Consider the following 20082-nt stretch of genomic DNA (forward strand, 5'->3'; position numbering starts at 1 on the left):
GGTAATTTTTTAAATTTTTATATTTTTCTCTTTTTCTTTTTCTTCTTCTTTTTCTTTTCTTTATGTACTTGCTTGATGGTTGATCCTGGCTGATAATAATAATAATAATAAAGTAAATCAAAGGCTTGCGCTATTTTCTTGTTTACTTATAATTTCTTCATAGACATATACTACCTTCTTTTATAAACTAATAGTAAGTTTATTTCAATACAATAACTGTATAACTAAAAGAATCCTATTAGATAGAACACTATATTTTCATTCAAACCAACACTTATTGTAGATACCTTCTTTTTTCTTTCCCCCTTTTTTTTCTCTGTCTCTCTCTCTCTCTCTCTCTCTTCATATTTCAAATGTATGTGTTGTTTTATCTATAGTTTATTAACTCCTTATTATTAGTCTCCATGTATTCTCGATCTTCTCCTTATCCAAACAACGGCGGAGTGAGATCATTGATTAATCCTCCTACTTTTATCGAATACAACCAACTTCGCTTCTTGATTGTAGATGCACCCAGTTCCAACAATTTGCCCTTATATATCAACGTAGGTCTATCTTCTTGTTATTCATCTTACACCGTTTAGGAATTTGAGAGATGGCATGTGACAGATGTCGTTCGTTGTTGTGAAGCAACATATCCTAAAGAACCGTTAAACGAAAAAGGCATTCAAGTGCATGACTTTGTTTTTGTTGATGGTGAAGCACCTCCAACACCCATTGTAGATGCATGGCTTCAATTGATTGAAGCAAGATTTAGTAAACAACAGCCCTCGTCGGATGAGAAATTATCTTGTATTGCCATTCATTGCGTGGCTGGATTAGGAAGGTAGAGAAATAAGATCCATATAGACTTGAAAGACTTAAAAAAAAGGACAATAGAGCTCCTGTTTTAGTTGCTATTGCATTGATTGAAGAAGACATGCCTGCATTAGATGCTGTAGCCTACATACGTGAACGTCGCAGAGGTGCTATCAATAAGAAACAGCTCAAGTATATTGAAAGTTACAAACCACGATCCAAGAGCCAATGCATTATCATGTAACATTGTCTGATAGAAAATTATATATATATAAAGTATACTTTATTATTTCTTTCTTTTTTTTTTGTTGGAGAGGGAATAAAGAATAAGGGTAAATAGTAATAGTAATTATTATCCAGACAGGATGATTAATGTTTACATATATTAAGTGTACAGAGTTTTTCTTTCTTTCTTTGATTAGAAGAATTGAGCCAAGAAGAGGGAGACCATACCGATAGCAATAGCAGGCATGAAGGGCTTAGTGGAAGCACCGGCATTTTGAGGGGCAGCAGTTTGAGAGGCACTAGCACTGGCACTGACAGAAGAAATGACAGAAGCAGAAGAAGCAGCAAGTTGAGAAGAAATAGCAGAAGAAGCACTGACAACAGCAGAAGAGGCAGCAGAGGAAGCAACAGAGGCAATAGAAGAAATGATGGAGCTATCAACAGGAGCAGCAGAGCTAGTAGCAGAAGCAATGATGCTGGCAGAGCTGATCAAGACATTAGAGGCAGTGGAAGTAGGTTCAGCAGCACTAGTAGAGATGAGGGTGATAGTAGTGGCAGTGGTAGTAGCGGCTCTGGTAGTTTGAGCAGTGGTAGTTTGAGCAGTGGTAGTTTGAGCAGTGGTAGTTTGAGCAGTGGTGGTTTGAGCAGTGGTGGTTTGAGCAGTGGTGGTGGTATCAGCACGGGTAGTAGAAGAGGAAGAAGAGTCGGTTTCACCGGGCCAGTGGTTAGAAATACAGTTGTTGTAACAGTCAGTATCGCCATCACAGCCATCAATACAAGATTGACCAGTGGTGACTATAGACATTACTTAATACATTGCCAAGAAATATATAAATGTTTACTTACCACATTGTCTAAGACAGCTAGTATCACTGGGATCACAGTTACAAGCAGCATTTACTTGAGCGAAGAAGAAGATGACGATTGCAAATAGAAGAGCGTAAACCTTGGATTGCATATTAGTTGTTTTGTTTAATAGATTACAAAGTAAAGAAAGAAGAAAACAAAGAATTATGCGTTTATATATGTTGTTGCATTTAAGGTTTGCAAAAAAGAAAAGCAAAGAATACCTTGTTTTATTGGCCAGGAAGGTTGTTTTCAAAATAACAGTATAAAAATAGACTTTTAAAAATCATTATTATGTCATTCAATGTAACTTTGGATTGTCAGTGTGAAAGGTGTCAATAACTGAAATCGTACCATTTCTAAAGGGTATTACACTTGAGGAAAATATGATGTATTGTCCATCTTGTTATGATATCAACACCATGATGTCGAAATGATTGCTGCACAAAAACTTCAAATCAGTGTCTCTTTCTTTTTTGTAGGACAATGCTACGTTTTGTTTATGTATCTCTTCCTGTATATCAAGAATATTGAGACAGAGAGAGAATATCCGGATCGGGTCGGAGTTTCGTACCTCTTTTTTATATATATATATCTGTGCCTGAGATATTATCATAGAAACTGTATGATTATACTGTTGTATTCAGGTGCACGCAATGATACATATGATTCCCTAGCCTAAACTAAATAGAACTCTAAACGCGGCTGTTTCGACTAGTGTAACAGGGAAAAAATTGTACAACAGTATCATGATTTATGACGACGACCATAACAACAACAACATTTTCTTTTATATGATATTCAAAGAATAGTCAAATATCTCCGTCCTTCTTAATATAAAGAAATTTATAAACAATAACAATCATGAACCTTGTTTCTTGAGAAAAAAAAAATACGAGACCCAGATCTCTTCTTTTTGTTGCCTAAGATCTGATCATAGATTACATAAACGCGCTGTTGTGTTTCCAATGCAAATCACCAGACCTTTGCTCCTTGAAGCGGGAACTCAAAAACAGTGTTATACAGAAGATTGGCTATGGACAGCGAAATTCTCGATATAGTAAATCATCCTTAATACTTTTCACTTCAAGCAATCACGCAAGTATGTTTGGATTTGTGTAGAAAAAGAAACGTATACAAACGCGCAATTTGACTTGTTTGATGAAGTACTATGTTTTTCAAGAAAACTATAGACAGGTTATAGCAGCAAAAAGAATGTCAAGAATGAAATCTCGCTTTTGATCCGTCTCGAACAAATTTTTTTCTTCGAGAACCATCTGAGCTTCAATTTATTATACACCATTTTAAGCTTTGCATATCACATCCAAAGGATGGAACTTTTGTTATGGTAATTTTTGAATTAGATTAAGGTTTGGTCGTTAAAGAATATGTGATTCAAGCGCAGTGCCAAATCAAGGATCAAGGCCTGTATGGGGGTTTATTCTACAGAAGAGAAATACTCCAAGAAGCACAGAAAGAGTTCCATATACATTTGGGCCAGATTTGATATCCTTTTTAGTAAAGATACCGAGAATGAGAGTCTCATCATTGGTGCTATACACACATTCAATGATTTGTCTTTAACTTACTCAGTGCTTGTTTTTGGAGTCTGCATATCTATCCAAACGACAAAGTAGGACTTACTGTCACATTTGTCCTTTTCACTCGGCGAAAACCATCAAAGCGGCCGATTTTGCATTTTTGTTGTCTGAGAACGATGGTTACAACAAACCGGTCTACTCAAGTGTTAAAAGAAGTAAAAATATAGCAACAAAGTAAATGTACTAGTTATTACCTACATTTCACATAGAATTCAGTATCTTTTCATGCATAAAAAAAAGCAAGATGGTTCAACATGCATTTCACTGTTTTTTCTTGTCTAAAACATCGTTTACTTTTGCCCCCCAAAAAAAAATTCTACGATATCTTTTGCCGACGCATAGCGGCTCATGAATAGAGCTTCTTCACAAATGAATATACTACTTGAATTTGTAATGCGAAACGAGATTCAAGTAATTAATAGCAACTATCAGATGATAAAATACATGCATCTTTGTATGCGATGAGATAAAAGATGGGTTTATGCAAAAAGATGCACTTGTCTAATCGAAGAATACACACCAACAATGCTTGTACTGATGCGTTCGTGACTGCGCGCATATACAAAGCATGAGATAAGCGACCGAAGGCTTCAAAGATCAAACAATTGTTTCCTGCTTTGCTTCCTCAAATGATAAAAAGACTTGAGGAGTCGTTCTACAAACGATTCATTAAACTCTATTAAAACTCTGACGTCTTTAAATAAATTCTTCCAGCTTTGCAATTTAAAAGAGCTTCTTGACGAACAGCTTTCTTGTCTGATTTATATGAGGCTCTATATTACATTAGTACGAATAACGTGCCGAAATTTAAAGATGTTGTGTGTACTTTAGTTCATAAAGGCAAACAAAGACAGAACCTAGCACTAAGCTTTGTTTTTCAAGTCATTTGGGGCTCTTTTCAGGTGAAATGCTTATCAAGGTGCTAATAAAGCCTTGATAAACAGTCTACAAATGAAGTACAATTGCTCATTGAAAATTGAAAAAGCGCCGATCGAGATTGTATTTCCCACCTGTAAATGCATCCAATAGCTTTGCAAGGACTGCATTTTTCCCAACCTCTCTCTTTCTTTTTTTTCTCTATATTTTGTGCTTTCTCGTCTCGAAAACAGTAACCGTTGTTCACATATTCTTTCAGCCATAAGACATTAGCGATCATCTAGGATTAATATAGCTTTGATTTCAAACCAACTCGACTAAACAATTAGTCCATAAAATGATGGAAACAAAAGGTGTTTGTCACGCTCAAACTCATGATAATTCATCTACAAATCAGATGTCAAGCACACCACATAATGATGTTACACAAGATCAATACATCAAAGAACATCATCAAGAGAACGATATTGAATTAGGTCCTCAATTAACTCGGGTGTCGACTAAAGAGTCTGTCAAAAAGGCAGTCAACTTTACTTTCAATGGACCCGTATTTGCTGGTCTATTGTTAGTGCTAGCTGGTGCAGCTATTGCATTTCAAGCTGGTACTGTATTTCTTAGTAGCATGTCGTTGAGACTCATAATTTTTGTAGGTTGTAATGCTACTTTAAATCACTACGGTGGAAGAGCATTTTCTTCAGTGATCTCATTTGCTGTAGGTGCTACTTGCTGTCTTTTGTTCTTTTTGATAGATAGTACTGTAGGAAAAACGCCTTTGCCAAATGCAAAGATTAAAAGTAAGTATAGAACTTGATGCGCTAATTAACGCATATATTAGCTGCACCTTGGTATGCTTGGTTAGGTGGTGTTTTTGGTGCGTATTATGTCATTATCAATATATTGACAGTCCCAAGATTAGGTGCTGCGACTGTGTTGAGGTAAGTAAAAGATCGAATTAGTAAAATGACTAATAATTTATAGTATTTTTGTTTGTGCACAGGTACTAAAACAAAAACCTTATTATGAGTATGAATGTTTAAATGCAATTATAGATTATTATGGCGTGTATTATTGATCATTTCGCTCTTGTTGGTGTAGCAAGACGAAGGTTCACTATCTGGAGAATCTTGGCTTCATTAGGACTGGTTGGTTGTGTGGTAGTGATAGCTAAATTCTAATGCTTTGTTTGCTGCATAAACCTGTTTGATTGATTCAAAATACCCAAAATAAATATCACTGAGAAATTCCCATCTCTATATTCATTTGTCACAGGAAGGATTTACTTTTGACCGAGATACTACACTTGTTTTTCTACCGAGAGATAGGACTCTTTTTAAAAGGTAAAAAAGTACCAAATATGGTGTCTTTTTTATGTTACACAATTCGCGTGTGATGTGTGTATAATTTGTATCAGCTAAAATAAATATTTAACAAGCTTTTCTCTGCTTCTCTCTACTTTTCTCTTTCTTTATTGTCATGTCTGGAAAGGGAGGATACTCATCCATAGATGATCCTAATGAAGGGTCTTCATCAGAACCACTTTTATCGTCGCCCAACAAAAAGAATACTTGGAAAGATCATGTTAAACGCGCTCAACTCTATGTGAAACAAAACCTGTTACATATCTTGACTCTTCTTGCAGTGATTGCTATCATGGCTGTCTTGATCATTTATATGTTCTTGCCTGAAGCATCTGTGTTGCCCCATAAACCCAAAAATAATCGTATAATTAAACCTGGTGTATCTAAATTGACCATGGAGGCCGGCCGTGCCAAATGTGAAGCTATTCAGACCAGAAAGAGAGATAAAAGCACACCCAGCCCTAACCGTAAAAATCCTCGTGCCGATCCTACACAGAAGCCTATCTTATTCAAACATGCTGTAGTTTGGGATGGCCAAGGTGGTGTTTTGGACGATGTAGATGTCTATGTTGAAGACGGTGTTATTCGTCAAGTTGAAAAGAACATCAAGGTGAAGCGTGATGATGTTAAAGTGATTGATGTTGCTGGTCATATTATGGGTCCTGGTTTAGTAGATATGCATAGGTAATATCATGAAAGACAAATAGTTTTATGCTAATACGTCGTTATAGCCATATGGGTGTTGATTCTTGGCCTGAATTTGCTGGTACAGATGATACCAATGAAATGACTCAACCACTTACACCTTTTGTTCGTACCATTGATGCTTTTAATCCATCTGATAAGGCTATTCGTATTGTGTCATCTGGTGGTGTAACAACTGCTTTAGTGTTGCCTGGTTCCGGCAATTTGATCGGTGGTGAAGCTTTTGCTTTTAAGCTTCTTCCTAAAGCAACGGTTAGTAACGAAGATATGCTTGCCCAAGCTAATATCAACCCTGAAGAAGAAACTAAATGGCGTTGGATGAAGCATGCATGTGGTGAAAATCCAAAGGTAAAAAATCCCTTATTGTAACACAGAAATAACACCACTTTTTGACATTATAGCGCGTCTATGGTAACAGAGGACAAATGCCTTCTACTCGTATGTTTACAGCATTTTGTATACATGTCGTTAATTATTGGTTATAGGTTTGGGTGAAGCTTATCTTTTCCGTAAGGAATATCAAAGAGCTCAGCAGCTTAAGCAAGCACAAGATGACTGGTGTGAAGCCGCTAGTCACTCACCTTCTGCTCGTTTCGAATCACCTTTCCCTGAAGACTTGGAACTTGAATCTCTTATTGCCCTATTACGTCATGAAGTACTTCTCAATGTTCATTGCTATGAAACCCACGATATTGAAGCCATGATCCGTCACTCCCTCGAATTCAACTTTACCATTAGTGCTTTTCATCATGCTCTTGATGCTTACCGTATTCCTGACATTTTACGTCGTGCACCCAATAATATCACGATTGCTACATTTGCTGATCATTGGGGCTATAAAAAGGAAGCCTTCCAAGCCATTCCTGAAGCTCCCAAGATCCTTTATGAGGCTGGTGTTCCTTTAGCTTTAAAGAGTGATCATCCTGTATTGAATTCTCAACATTTGATTTTTGAAGCTGCCAAGACAACCCATTACGGATTGCCTCCTCAAGAAGCTTTCAAGGCTGTTACTTCTACCCCTGCTAATGCTATTGGTTTAGGTCACCGCATAGGCTCACTCAAGGTCGGTTACGATGCTGATCTTGTCATTTGGGACCGTGAGCCTCTTGAATTAGGTGCCACTCCTTTACAAGTCTTTATTGATGGCGTACCTTTGTTTAGAGAACCTGCGATTGAACCCGTCGTTGCTCATGCTCAAACTGAACAGAAAAAGACAAATGCAAAGGCACCCAAGAAGCTCGAAGGTGCTACATCATTCGCTTTGAAGAATGTAGGCTATTCATTTTTGGGCGAGTCTCCTGTCAAAGGACCTATTGAAGTTGTTGTTAAAGACGGTTCTGTTATTTGTTCTGCTGCTGACTGTACTCCTGCCATTGCTTCTGTTCAAAATACTCTTCCTGAATACGATCTCCAAGGCGGCTATGTTCTTCCTGTAAGTATATTGGAGTAACCACAGTTAGGTATTATCGAGTACTCATATGTGTACAGGGTCTTATTGGTGTTGGTTCTAGCCTTGGTCTTATTGAAATCGATGGTGAAGCTCATACCGGTGATGGAAGAGTTGCCTCTAGTAAATCATATGATCCTAAAGACATTGTCCAAGCTGTTGACGGTATCAAATTGAGCACACGTCATTTAGAAGAAGCATACAAGGGTGGTATTTTATCCTTGATTACGGCTCCTATGTCTAACAACGTTGTTGCTGGTGTTTCCGCTGCTTTTAAGACGGGTGCTGACTCATGTAAGTGTGTGATTGACTACAAGTTCATAGGTTAATTCAAACTAGTGCTTACCGATGGCGCTCTCATTTCACCTGCTGTTGCTCTTCATTTACAAATTGGCGATGATTACAAATCAAGCAGCTTCCCTACCATTTCTAGTCAAATCAGCTTTATTCGTCAAATCTTGAAAGACAATCTCAAGAACGACAACGATTACGGAAAGGCTGCTAATGGTATTATTCCTACCATCATTACTGCTTACAACAAGGACGAAATTGCTTCTTTAATCACTCTTAAGAAAGAACATCTTCCCAAGGCACGCTTCGTCATTTTGGGTGGTCATGAAGCTCATTTGGTTGCTCCCTATTTGGCTGAAGCAAATATTCCTGTTGTACTTCAACCTGTTTTGTGTACGCCTTCTCGATTCGACTCCATTCACTGTTTAACAGGTGCCCCCTTGACCAACGGTACAGCTGCTCATGTGTTGCATAGCCACGGCGTAAAGCTCGGTGTTGGTATTTACGATAATGGTCTTGCTCGTAACTTGGCTTGGGATGCTGGATGGTTAGCTGCCACATCTCCTTCTTCTTCTGCTTTAGAAGGTGGTGCTATCTCTGAAGTGCAAGCTATCCAATTCATCACAAGTAACATTCGTGACATCTACGGTCTTCAAACAACTGCTTTCAATGGCGATGATTTCATTGTCTATTCTGGCAGTCCATTTGATGTTCAAAGCCGTATTATCCTTATCCATTCTGAAACCAATGGTCTTCATACTGTGTAAATAAATAAACTCTAAAGTAGTATGCGCATTTTAGTGTAACAGTCAATCAGTTTTTTGATAGAGCGTCCAAGAAATTAATTTAATGAGAAAGGGGGAAGAGCTTTTAATTAATAGACGTAGTCATAGAATAGAAGGTCCAATTGAGATTTTTAATTAGATAAAGAGCCTCTTTTTGACAAAAAGAGTCGGGTCACTGCGATATCATTGAAAACGATATTTATGATACTACATCCCCACTCTTTGTCATGGTTCTTTGCCTATCAACCGATTAATCAATAAACATTTATACAGCAAGACTGCACTGATAAAGTCTCTGATACAAAAATATAACTCGTCATTTCTGATGTCAGATCAATTTGCAACTCAAAGAACATTTAAAAAAAGAACAAGAGCGTTCTTTTTTATGTACCAGTGAAAATGCAACAATTATTTTTTCAAGACTGTGAGAGAATATCACTTGAAAAGTAGAGCAAATAGAAAATACTTCTTACATAGAAAAGGGAGTGGTCTAGAAGTACGTTAATATATTGCTCATTATATTAAACAAACATGGAAATAAGACTTGGTTGCGTCTAGTTCATTATAATATGTATATCCTTTGTTTTCTTTTGTGGCAGATGTTTAGAATATATCAAAAATAGGCTAATCATATAGCTGAGTCTACTGGTATTAGAGTGGAGGCTCAATCTGAGAACACGTTACAGTGGACAAAATGATCTTCTCTCTATTTTTTTTCAGCACGACTTTATTAATCTTGGAACTGTGGAACTCTCTCTTTTTAGAGAAAAAAAAACGTAGACAAAGGTGCCAAAGAGGCGTTAAAATAATTAGACAGACACCGCCTTATACTTATATATGGCTCCCCTATTTTTACTCTCCCCTTGATGAAATCTTCTCTCTGAAGCATCATCTGAAGCAGGAGGATGCAGGCACAAGACGCTAAATCCTCATTAGAAACACAGCAAGAGAAAAAAAGTGATTTATGCTGGGTCTGTATAATTATAGTAACACAGAGAGTGTATCTTACTATCCACCATAGCTCAACGTAATGGCAAAGGAAATGAAGAAAGATCATGGAATGGGCCAGAATCATACGTTTCTGTCGATTGATTGTTTTCTCAAAAAAGGAATCAAAGAGTAAAGTAGACTGCATGACAAAAAAAAAAGGAAAGAATCAAACCCATAGCGGATCTTATAGAATGAATGCTATTTTTTCTACATTAACAAACTCTAGTTTAATAAATAGCAAAACAAAAAAGAAGAGGTCTGTTGCTTTCTCCTTGATGATACTTTATAAGAAAAAAGTAATATTTTGATGCTTGTACAACATTTCATTTTACAAGCATCAATTCTGATCTATATAAAAAAAAGCACGTTTTCTCTTCTCTTTTTCTCTCTCTCTTTTTTCCTTACTTTTTCTTTTTTTTTTTGCATGTTGAAGAAAATCTTACACTTGACAAGAAGGCTAAACAGAATTGAGGCTAAAGAGGCACCTTCAGTTATAGCAAGATTATCTCATGAAAAGCAAACAATTGGGTTCCTCAAATTAAGGTTGTCACCACCTTCTCAAATCCGAAGCTTAAAAGATGTTGGCAGTATTTTCATGAGTCATGAATTTGCTCGAGTACTCCTTGTTTTTATCTGGCTTGTAATCTGCGGCTTAATAGAGACTTTTATGGCACAATTAAGTGACATGCGTTACTATGCTTTACCTGAAATGAGCAAGGTATGCTATTGGCAACATAAGATAGTGTCTCACCATTTTATAGCATCCTTTGCGTGACCTTTTGCACGATGCATTCCCTAGAGTAGCAGATACTCAGATTGTAAATTATTTGCTTACGATGACTTTACTCTACACACTGGTCGGATTTGCTGTGCAATCGCCTGATTGGAGTACACGTTTTATGATCCTGCGTCGATTTGGTTTTATCATGGGCTTTATTTATGTTTTTCGAGGTATTACCTTGCTCGTTACTACTTTACCTTCCTCATTAATTGACGAATGTCGCCCACCGGAAATCGAATTGACTGGCACTGTTGCACAACGTTTTGGCTTTTTATTTAGTGTCATTGGTGGATCTGCCTTAACCTGTACCGACAACATTTTCTCAGGTCACACCTCCATGATGATGTCTTGTTGTATGGTCTGGCGTGTTCACTCTAAACTTCGTAGACCTTTTGCTTGGATTCTTTACTTAATTGCTACTGCTGGTATTTTGATGATTTTATTCACTCGTTTTCATTATTCGATTGACGTTGTGCTTGCTATTTGTAAGTAATAGTGGTGATAACAAGTGCAGTTACACTAACTTCAAAAACAGATATTACTTATACAGCCTGGAATATTTATTTGCGCTATATCCAAGAGGCCTCGGTTAAGTATATGTTTGGTTTCACAAATCACTCTACACTTGAGGTATTCCAATCTCACCTCACATCGGATGCAGCACTCACATACGAGTATTTGAATTGGCAGCCTCATCCTTTAGGCAAGCATTGGCTTATGTGGTTCTTTATGTACATTGATGGTCTAGATATTCGTCTTAGAGCAATTGGTGTCTTTGATGAATATGGTGCCTGGAAAAAGGAATACCATAAGCCTAGTATGGTAGAAAAGAAGTCGTGTGCTATTGTTTAAACTTGTACTAGTAATGCATATACTGTTCATAATAATACTATTAATAATAATAATACTAATGCTAATAATAATGCTAATAATAATAATAATAATAATAATAATAATAATAATAATAACAATTTATAATTTTATGATCTATTTAGTCTGTTTCTTTCTCAAATGCATCCCAGTCAAAATCATCATAATTTTCTTCATCACTGTTCAATTGCTCTTCCTTTTTACTTGTTGGCTCACCATCCTCTTGTTTAGCTAGAATCTCATCGTACCATTTTAAAAGTTGGCTTTTTTGTTTGGTTGTGAAACAAGGTACTTTCAATGCATCTTCAATCAATGGGAAGGCCGAGACTTTATCTGTTAGCCCACTATAGACGCGTAAGCAGTGTATTCTTTTGATAGAGTTTTTTACCTTCGATCAAAGGCAGTAAAATAAGCCTCTATACAAGCAAATAATTTATTTTTTTCCTTGTCAGAAAATCTGTAATCCTTTTTAATGTAAGCAAGTATTTATTTGATTTCCTTCTTTTCTTTTTTTACTTGATTTTTAAATATAAACTTCTTGAGTGTATTCATTTGTTTAATAGTTTTTGCTGTAGGTGGTTTTGGGATCGTCTTTGTGTCATCGTGAAACTGTTGAATACGCTGCTCCATAGTTAAAATGAAAAAAGTAAAAGAAAAAAATTTATTCTGTGTTTCAATTATTTAGACAGCTGTGAAGGGTTCTCCATCCAAAGGTTGCAACCAATTATCAGATGGGTAGTGAGCTTCACCCTCAATACAGTGAAAAGTATAGATATAACGAGAGTGTTCAGATAAATTATGACCTGACTTGTGAAGGACACTACCGTGGATCAAGACTAAAGCACCAGCATCAACTTCACATTTGACATACTTTGATTCGTCTACTTCAAATGTATCTTCTCCTTGGAAGATAGTACCCGAACCATTAGGATTACGGACAAATCGCTTTGTAACAGGTGAAGCTATTTATTTATGCTCAACAATCAGCTCTTACGGTATGTACTTACTTTTGTGTGATCCAGGAATAAACCAAAGACAGCCATTTGATTCAGTGCAATCTTCTAAAGCAAACCAAAAGCCAATAGCAGAAAGAGGTTCAGTATACAAAAATGCAGAATCCTGATGAGGTGGCACTATACAGAGATGTTACTTCAAGAACATAACGTCTATGTTTACCTTGTCCGCCAATATAAGGTTGCTACGAAAAGGAGCGTTATTTTTCGAAATAAACTCTAAACCAAAACTTACTTTAAAAATCAACATGGATTGAAGCACTTGAGGCTTCTTAAATCCAAGTTCACGGGTCATAGAGGAAATTGTCTCATTTTGCGAGAATGCTTTAAATTGAGGATCCAAAGCATGTAAGCCTGTAAAAACATGTCAATACATGTCATACTCTATATCTGTTTACCATGTCCAATCTTGTTAATCGCTCTCTCCTTGGGCACTTTGAGTTGTCCTTGCTCATCAAAAGCATCTTCTTCAAAAAAGAAACGAATCTTATTACCTGACTCTAAAAAGTACTTGTCTCCTACATGTTGCTTGTCGTTGGAACCTGTACTAAAAGTTGTCATGGGATGGCCTTCAAGCGAAAAGTCAGACAACAATTGTTTTGCTCTTGACTTGAGTTCTTCTGCTGTTGATTTAGAAAAGAAATCAGGAATAACTAGACAACTTGACAAAAGTCAATGCATTTTGTGCATGTGCTTTGTTGTTTACCCATCTTGGTCAAACTAAGCAGGGATTAGACAAATATTTTACAAACAACAGTATAAATGTTTACTTTCTCTAATTGTTCTTTGGTCAACACTGTCATTTAATAAGATAAAAAGTGAAAAGAAGCAAAAAAAAGTGTGTCTGGTTCTCACGCTTTATAACATGATATAGAGCTTATCTAAAGCCAGACTCTATCTTTATAGCATATATTTGTGAGTCATTCAAATTCCATAGAGAGGAATATATTTATGCCATTGTGGCTTTTATCCCTTTTTTTTTTTATAAATGGTAATCATATATTTTATTTTTTTCGGTGACAAATCATTTATTTAAGCCTTGTCACCCTGTTTCAACTTGCCACCTTCAAAAAAGTAGAATACAGTGTGAGAAACGAGAGACAAAGCAAGTGAGAGAGAGAGAGAGAAAGGGTGAAAATGGTGTGACAGCACACTTTGTTTTCTTCTTGGTTCTCTTTTTTTTCTTCTCTTTTATTTTTTGTTTTCTTTTCTCTTTATTATTATTATTTTTTCAAAAAAGAACAAAGCATTGACCACCTCACCTTTATATTTGTAATACTAAACAATTCATTGTTGGCTGTATTCTTTGCATATGAAAATGTTGTTGTTATTGTTTATTTGTTTATTTTACCCATCGGGATTTGTTCCGAAACTATAAAGTTGAAACAATCTTGTTACAATAAAGGAAATATTGAAAATCAAGTTATTTCTAAGGAGTAAATAAAAAAAAAAAGGGAACTGAATCCCATATGGATTTCATTCATGAAGGGACATCAATGTTTCTTTGTAAATAAAGCCTTTTTCGAACCTTTTCTTTGTTTAGGATTTACCATATGTGTATTTGCCGGGATTCTCATTCCGGTCTGCGAAACCATAAGAAAACCAGGATCGAAGGTTTATTTCATAACAACCTCAAAAGCTATTATGACAATGACACGCCACATGACTTTATAAGCCGAGTCTTTTTTTTTTCTCATTTCTCATTCTTTTTCCTCTCTTTGTTTTTCTTTTCTTTGTTTTTTTTTATTATTATCTCAAAGAAAAAGAAATCTTTATTTGACAACAACAAATATCCTTAAATGACAGAACTCCATAACGCAAATAATACTTATAGTTCTTCATACGAGTGGTTTGACCGTAGCAATAGCAACAGCAATAATTATTCTAATTTACCCACCATCCCAACTGCCCAACTCCCACCTATTAATTTTGCTATTAACAATAACATGAGTAACAATAACAACGTTGAAAGTGGTATGGGGTATCCACACACAAGCAACAGTAGTAATAGCTTATTAGAGGATGAGCGCAGATCTGCTAATTATACGGCTACACCAAACGCGTCTTCCGGATGGTTGAACAACAACAATAATAACGACAATAGTACCACCAACAATAATAACACAGCTGGCTATTCGTCTAAAGATTCATGTGATTTATCTTATGATGAAGATTATAGTTATCACCATGGCCAGCCTACGCCCTCACCTTCTGCTTCTACAGAACGTAGTCGGTCAAAGAAACACAAGACACCTTCTACAAAAGACATTCATGTAGAGCGAAACACGGAAGGAAAGCCACCTTACTCTTACGCAACCCTTATCAAGTATGCTATTGAAAACAGCTCAAGAAAAAAGCTGACACTCAGTGAAATTTACCAGTGGGTCATTGATCATTATCCCTACTATGGTTCAGCTGGTACTGGCTGGAAGGTAAGGAAAAGACCCAATTGCTTCATTTACTCATGCTTTCTTCCTTAGAACTCAATTCGCCACAATTTGTCGTTGAATAAGAGCTTTGTACGTGTGCCTAGACCTATTAATGAGCCTGGAAAAGGTTCTTATTGGCAAGTTGATTATCGTGCTGCTGAAGCCGAAATGCGGTCTAAATCAACCATGACTGTTCGTGGTCGTGCTAATCGGTCCGGTAGTGACCCTGTAGGTGCTAATCCCTATCACCGTCCTAATAATAGTTGGATTCCTTTGGATAACAGTACAAGTCTCTCCAACAGCCAACGCTTTAATCGTGATTCACGCTCTCTATCTTTGGATGCTAATATGAACACCAAAGTGTTCCCTTCTCATCCTCCACCATCATCAATTTCTACTACTTCATCTTCATCATCATTTGGCCCTCATTATAATCATCATTCACATCATCATCCTAGTTATTATAACTATCCTCCCTATCATCATGCAAGACATTTAAATAATAGACACAGTGCTGAGTTCCCACGAAGTTCTTATCTTCCCTCAACAGCCAATAGTTACGATATGTACTCTGCAGCTGTAGCAGCCGCCAATGTGGACTCACCTAACTATGGTCATTATAACAGATTATCTCAACATCAACAACAGCAACATCAACAACAACAACAACAACAACAAGAACAGTTGAATTCCATGTATGAATCAAGCAATAGCTCTTATGGTCCTCATCATGGCTCTCTCTATTCAAACCACAACAACAACAATAATAATAATAGTGCACCCACAACGCCAAGCATATTGCAAAAGGCAGAATCCAATCTGACAGAAAATGAAGATGATTCTTTTCCAACGCCTCAACCTCATTTTAAACGCATTCAGCAAGATTCTTCTCCTCAGCATAACAATGGTACACCATCACCACCTCAGCCTACTTTAGATGGTACCTCAAAACCAGTCCGTACGAACAATGAATATGATTGGATTGCTTAATTTCTTTCCCAAAACACTTCTATGCAAAATACTGTTTTACATATCCAAAGATACACAAGTATATATCCATATATATACACATACACACATACATACATGATACATACTTTACCCTTTTTTTCTGACCCCTATCATGATCATTGCTCTTTTTTTATTATTATTTTATTTCATCATCAAAAAATAAAAAAATAAATCATTGTTTTCTTTAAAAAAAATAGACTTGAACCGTGCTTTTTTTTTTGTACTATAAAAAAGTAGTTTGGCTTATTTTTTTTTTCTTTCGTATTTGTTTGTTTTTGTTTATTTGTTTGTTTATTTTTAAAAACAAAAGCCTCAAATACACACATTAGATCTAAAAAAGAATGATCATGTTTGTACGTAAATTAGTGTTTTGGTATGACAAATGTCATAACAATTCCCGTTGTTGTTTCATATGAAGCAGTTGTAAATACTATTATTTTAGTTTCAGAGCACATTTAAGTGGAAGCTTGGTGAATCAGATAAGAAGAACACTAGTATGTAAGATTTTTATTGAAAATAGATTGTTTGATTACAAGGCGTTGAACGATATAAACTTGCTTATACTCAATGTACTACACAGTGATAATCAAAAAGCAGATAGTATTACTGCACGCTCTCTCTAATAAAAAAAAACTTCGTTTCAAAAGCCTGCATACAAAAAAAAAAGACTGTCGACTAACATCTCATAAACGAATGAAGACTTTGCTTTTGAAACAAAATTTCTCTTATTATGCGAGGGCAGTCTTCTTTCAGACCAAAAATTTATAAGTTAGTTTACACTGTTGTTTTCCAGAGATTGTTGCAAAGAAACAGTCTCTTTAGCTTTTTTTTTGTCTGATAGCTGAAATTTGAACAGGAGAGTACAATCCGACATGCACAGACACAGCACTTTGTAGTGTTCTTCAGTATTCTTCTTGATACCAATCACATTTTGCTACCATTCAGTACTGGTTGTTTTGAGACATTGATTAACACTGTAGAGCTACTGTTTGAGGGTAAAATGAATATCATCCGTCTGCTTTCATTACACTGGTGTAGCTGTAACCATAATCCGAAGAAGAGGAAAAGAGCAATAGGGAGACATTATTCATTCTTGCTCAAATGATCGATGAATTCACCTGATTGGTTAGCATTACACATATTGTAGATGCCTTTTTTTAAGGCACATATTATAAACACACTTATATTTATACGGCTTTCGCAAAGACAATTAAAACCAAACTCATTTGGGCCAATAAAAACTTAAATTCTTTACTTGCATGAATTTTCATGGATCGACAACTAAGTTGTCAAAAGGTACTTTTTCCTTCTTTCTTTTTAACTGAATGAAAATAAACTTTAAATCACCTCATGTTTTTATGACAGTAATTGTAGTGCAAAAGTAATGCTGTCATTGACCTTTTTTTTTTTGGTGAAGTACAATTATCCGCGGTATTCTATACATTGCTTCCCACCTCACAAGATGACGTAGTAACAGAAATCAATGGAAAGTATACTGGACATTGTATGACCATTTGTTTCTTTGTTCTACCTCTATCTTCTTAGATATAATATGGCAGATTTGTGTTTCAAAGTAAAGGGTTTAGGAAAAATAGAAAAGTAATCATAAAGTACTACCCTTAGAAAAAGAAAGGGATCTCTCAAGGTTTCACGATATTGTTTAGTGCAAAGCTATATGGAGAAATAATGAGTGACAAAAAAAGTCAATTTAAATCTCCTTGTCTTTAAGTTCAAGTCGTTTGCTGTGAGAAAATTAGATTACTTAAGCGAAACTTTTTTTTTGGGTTTCTTCGTTGTATGTATGAATAGAGTGTATGTGATTGTCAATCAGATAACAGATTAGATACGATATAATATATGCATAGAACTGTATATAAGGAAGTATATACAGTGTGCTTATACGAATATTCTGTTGTTACTGTGATCAGATTTCCCCGCAAATACAGAAATTGTCGTCATCAGATGATCTTATAAAAATGCATAAACTCATAGGAAGTTATTGCTAAAAGGAGAAATAACACTTTTTCTAAACAGAGCTAATCTTGTATTGCAAGTTCACATCATATGTAAATGAGAAAAAAAAGTATATATACAAGTGTTACTTGTGAAATAAAAAAGAACTTTTCACGTATCTAATATCATCTCAACATGGCTCCAATTATACCTGCCACTTCAAGTAAAATCGATCCAAATGCGGCCAAGTCTGAAGCAGGAATTATTCTATACTTGTGAGTTACTGCACATGAATAAATAGTAGCAAATTTACTGATATATGCATAGAATCACTGCATTTGCAGCTATTGGTGGTTTCTTGTTTGGTTGTAAGTTGTACTTGCTTCCTATAGATTTCTTTGTTGACTTTTTATATAGACGATTTTGGTGTCACAAGTGGTGTAATGGCTATGCCACAATTCCAAGCTTACTTTGATCCATTAACGCCTGCTATTAAGGTACACAACTAATCGCTTATTAAAAATCGATATTCACCAACTCTTTCTTGTAGGGTGCCTTAAACTCCTTAATGGGTTGTGGTGCTGCTTTTGGTTGTCTTGTTGCAGGTGTCATGTCAGATCGTTTTGGCCGTCGTGATACGATTGGTGTATCTGCTCTTATTTTTATCGTAGGTGGCGTCCTTCAATGTGCCTCTCATAATATTGAAATGCAATTGGTTGGTCGTTTTATCTCTGGTCTTTCTGTAGGCGCCTGTTCTGTTTTATGTAAGTTGACATAAACATCTACAGCAAACTCAATCATTTTAGCTCCCATGTACAATGCTGAATTGGCACCCAAGGAAATTCGTGGTCGTTTGATTGGTTTCCAACAACTCATGATTGACACTGGTCTATTGATCAGTGCTTGGCTCGACTTTGGTACAATTTATGTCAACAGCGATTGGTCATGGCGTATTCCTTACCTTGTTCAAGTGGCTCCTGCTATTCTTTTGGCCTGTTGCCCATTTATTTTACCTCGTTCTCCTCGTTGGTTGATTGAAAAAGGTCGTACAGAAGAAGCCTTGGATGTTCTTGCTTATGTCCATGGTAAAGGCAACCGTGATCACCCTTACGTAATTCAAGAGTTTAATGAAATCAACGACAACGTCCAACTCGAAAACAACGTGGCTGTCGATAGTTACTGGAGCATGATCAAGGACCCTAAGAACCGCCGCGTCCTTTGGGTTGGTTGCTCCGTCGCTATTTTTCAACAATTGACAGGTGCTAATGTGATTATGTATTATGCTGCATTCATGTTTCAACAAGCGGGTCTTAAGGGTTCCATGTCTTTGCTCGCCAATGGTCTTGATTATGCAGTCATGGTCATCTTTTGTATCCCTGGTATGATCCTTGTCGATCGAGTTGGTCGTGTCAAGTTGATGACGATTGGTTCGATTGGTATGTGTGCCTGTTTCTTTATTATAGCTGGTCTATATGGCGGTATTGGTTACACTGAATGGAATGAAGAACAGTTGAGTCATGTTGTGAACATGAGTAACAATCCTGCTGCTGGAAATGCTGTGATTGCATTTATCTTTATCTTTGTTGCTTTTTACGGTACCACTTGGGCCCCTGTAGCATGGATCTATATTGCTGAAATCTTTCCTTTGAGAATCAGAAGTAAAGGCTTTGCATTGGCCTCCGCTGTTCTTTGGGTCGGTAATATTTTGGTAGGACAAGTTACTCCTATTTTAATGGATAAAATTACTTGGTAAGTTACTCAAAAAAAAAAAAAAAAAAAAAAAAAAAAAAAAAAAAAAGATTCAATTTACTCACTGAAAAAAAAAATAGGGGAACTTATATTATTTACGGCGTCATTGGTATTATCATGTTGGTTTGGATATGGCTCTTTGCTCCTGAACCTAAAGGTCTTTCTCTTGAAGAAATTGAAGTTGTTTTCCATGGCCCTATTGTTGTGACCAACCTGAATTATGAAGAGTATCTGAATGCTCATCGTGAAGATGTTGAAAAGATTCGTCAAGAAGTCAACATTCAAAATAAGGAAAAGGCAGATGAAAAGCAAGAACACCAAGACAAAGATGGTTTTGACATTACTCATTAATTG

General features: G+C 36.2%; 10 protein-coding genes across 10 annotated transcripts; 7 read left to right on the plus strand and 3 right to left on the minus strand.

Moving 5' to 3' along the window:
• Window positions 1-319: 319 nt before the first annotated feature.
• Window positions 320-1058, plus strand: B0P05DRAFT_559746 (protein-tyrosine phosphatase-like protein). Its single transcript, XM_051580304.1, has 3 exons — window positions 320-545; window positions 585-826; window positions 880-1058. Exons 1-3 carry the CDS (start codon window positions 405-407, stop codon window positions 1040-1042), a joined length of 546 nt encoding a protein of 181 aa, XP_051430632.1. The 5' UTR covers window positions 320-404; the 3' UTR covers window positions 1043-1058.
• B0P05DRAFT_282215 (uncharacterized protein) lies at window positions 928-2068 on the minus strand. Its single transcript, XM_051573435.1, has one exon. It carries the CDS (start codon window positions 1826-1828, stop codon window positions 1217-1219), a length of 612 nt encoding a protein of 203 aa, XP_051430633.1. The 5' UTR covers window positions 1829-2068; the 3' UTR covers window positions 928-1216.
• Window positions 1914-2694, plus strand: B0P05DRAFT_559753 (uncharacterized protein). Its single transcript, XM_051580305.1, has 2 exons — window positions 1914-1969; window positions 2094-2694. Exon 2 carries the CDS (start codon window positions 2303-2305, stop codon window positions 2549-2551), a length of 249 nt encoding a protein of 82 aa, XP_051430634.1. The 5' UTR covers window positions 1914-1969; window positions 2094-2302; the 3' UTR covers window positions 2552-2694.
• Window positions 2695-4743: 2049 nt separating this feature from the next.
• B0P05DRAFT_591258 (uncharacterized protein) lies at window positions 4744-5521 on the plus strand (the record flags this gene model as incomplete). Its single annotated transcript, XM_051582884.1, has 5 exons — window positions 4744-4948; window positions 4997-5140; window positions 5182-5281; window positions 5325-5343; window positions 5396-5521. 5 exons carry the CDS (start codon window positions 4744-4746, stop codon window positions 5519-5521), a joined length of 594 nt encoding a protein of 197 aa, XP_051430635.1.
• A 218-nt stretch (window positions 5522-5739) lies between these two features.
• On the plus strand, window positions 5740-8978 carry B0P05DRAFT_559768 (uncharacterized protein). Its single transcript, XM_051580306.1, has 6 exons — window positions 5740-6388; window positions 6436-6757; window positions 6811-6847; window positions 6895-7841; window positions 7898-8150; window positions 8196-8978. Exons 1-6 carry the CDS (start codon window positions 5820-5822, stop codon window positions 8912-8914), a joined length of 2847 nt encoding a protein of 948 aa, XP_051430636.1. The 5' UTR covers window positions 5740-5819; the 3' UTR covers window positions 8915-8978.
• Window positions 8979-10326: 1348 nt separating this feature from the next.
• On the plus strand, window positions 10327-11729 carry B0P05DRAFT_559775 (PAP2 superfamily C-terminal-domain-containing protein). The gene is made up of 3 exons (XM_051580307.1): window positions 10327-10640; window positions 10684-11188; window positions 11239-11729. Exons 1-3 carry the CDS (start codon window positions 10347-10349, stop codon window positions 11553-11555), a joined length of 1116 nt encoding a protein of 371 aa, XP_051430637.1. The 5' UTR covers window positions 10327-10346; the 3' UTR covers window positions 11556-11729.
• On the minus strand, window positions 11695-12203 carry B0P05DRAFT_591261 (uncharacterized protein; the record flags this gene model as incomplete). Its single annotated transcript, XM_051582885.1, has 3 exons — window positions 11695-11917; window positions 11962-12038; window positions 12090-12203. The coding sequence occupies 3 exons, from the start codon at window positions 12201-12203 to the stop codon at window positions 11695-11697; spliced, it is 414 nt and encodes a 137-aa protein (XP_051430638.1).
• Window positions 12204-12254: 51 nt separating this feature from the next.
• B0P05DRAFT_581604 (uncharacterized protein) lies at window positions 12255-13389 on the minus strand (the record flags this gene model as incomplete). Its single annotated transcript, XM_051582117.1, has 7 exons — window positions 12255-12535; window positions 12581-12706; window positions 12750-12771; window positions 12822-12940; window positions 12985-13247; window positions 13293-13306; window positions 13357-13389. The coding sequence occupies 7 exons, from the start codon at window positions 13387-13389 to the stop codon at window positions 12255-12257; spliced, it is 858 nt and encodes a 285-aa protein (XP_051430639.1).
• Window positions 13390-14871: 1482 nt separating this feature from the next.
• On the plus strand, window positions 14872-15240 carry B0P05DRAFT_433949 (fork head domain-containing protein; the record flags this gene model as incomplete). Its single annotated transcript, XM_051573695.1, has 2 exons — window positions 14872-15018; window positions 15067-15240. Coding segments are annotated over 2 exons (321 nt in total), but the record flags the coding sequence as incomplete, so codon positions are not given.
• A 3158-nt stretch (window positions 15241-18398) lies between these two features.
• B0P05DRAFT_478915 (general substrate transporter) lies at window positions 18399-20079 on the plus strand (the record flags this gene model as incomplete). Its single annotated transcript, XM_051575037.1, has 4 exons — window positions 18399-18476; window positions 18530-18743; window positions 18786-19728; window positions 19809-20079. Coding segments are annotated over 4 exons (1506 nt in total), but the record flags the coding sequence as incomplete, so codon positions are not given.
• Window positions 20080-20082: the final 3 nt, after the last annotated feature.

The sequence above is a fragment of the Gilbertella persicaria genome, assembly GCF_025201335.1.
Source record: "Gilbertella persicaria strain CBS 190.32 chromosome Unknown B0P05scaffold_55, whole genome shotgun sequence".
Classification (NCBI taxonomy): domain Eukaryota; kingdom Fungi; phylum Mucoromycota; class Mucoromycetes; order Mucorales; family Choanephoraceae; genus Gilbertella; species Gilbertella persicaria.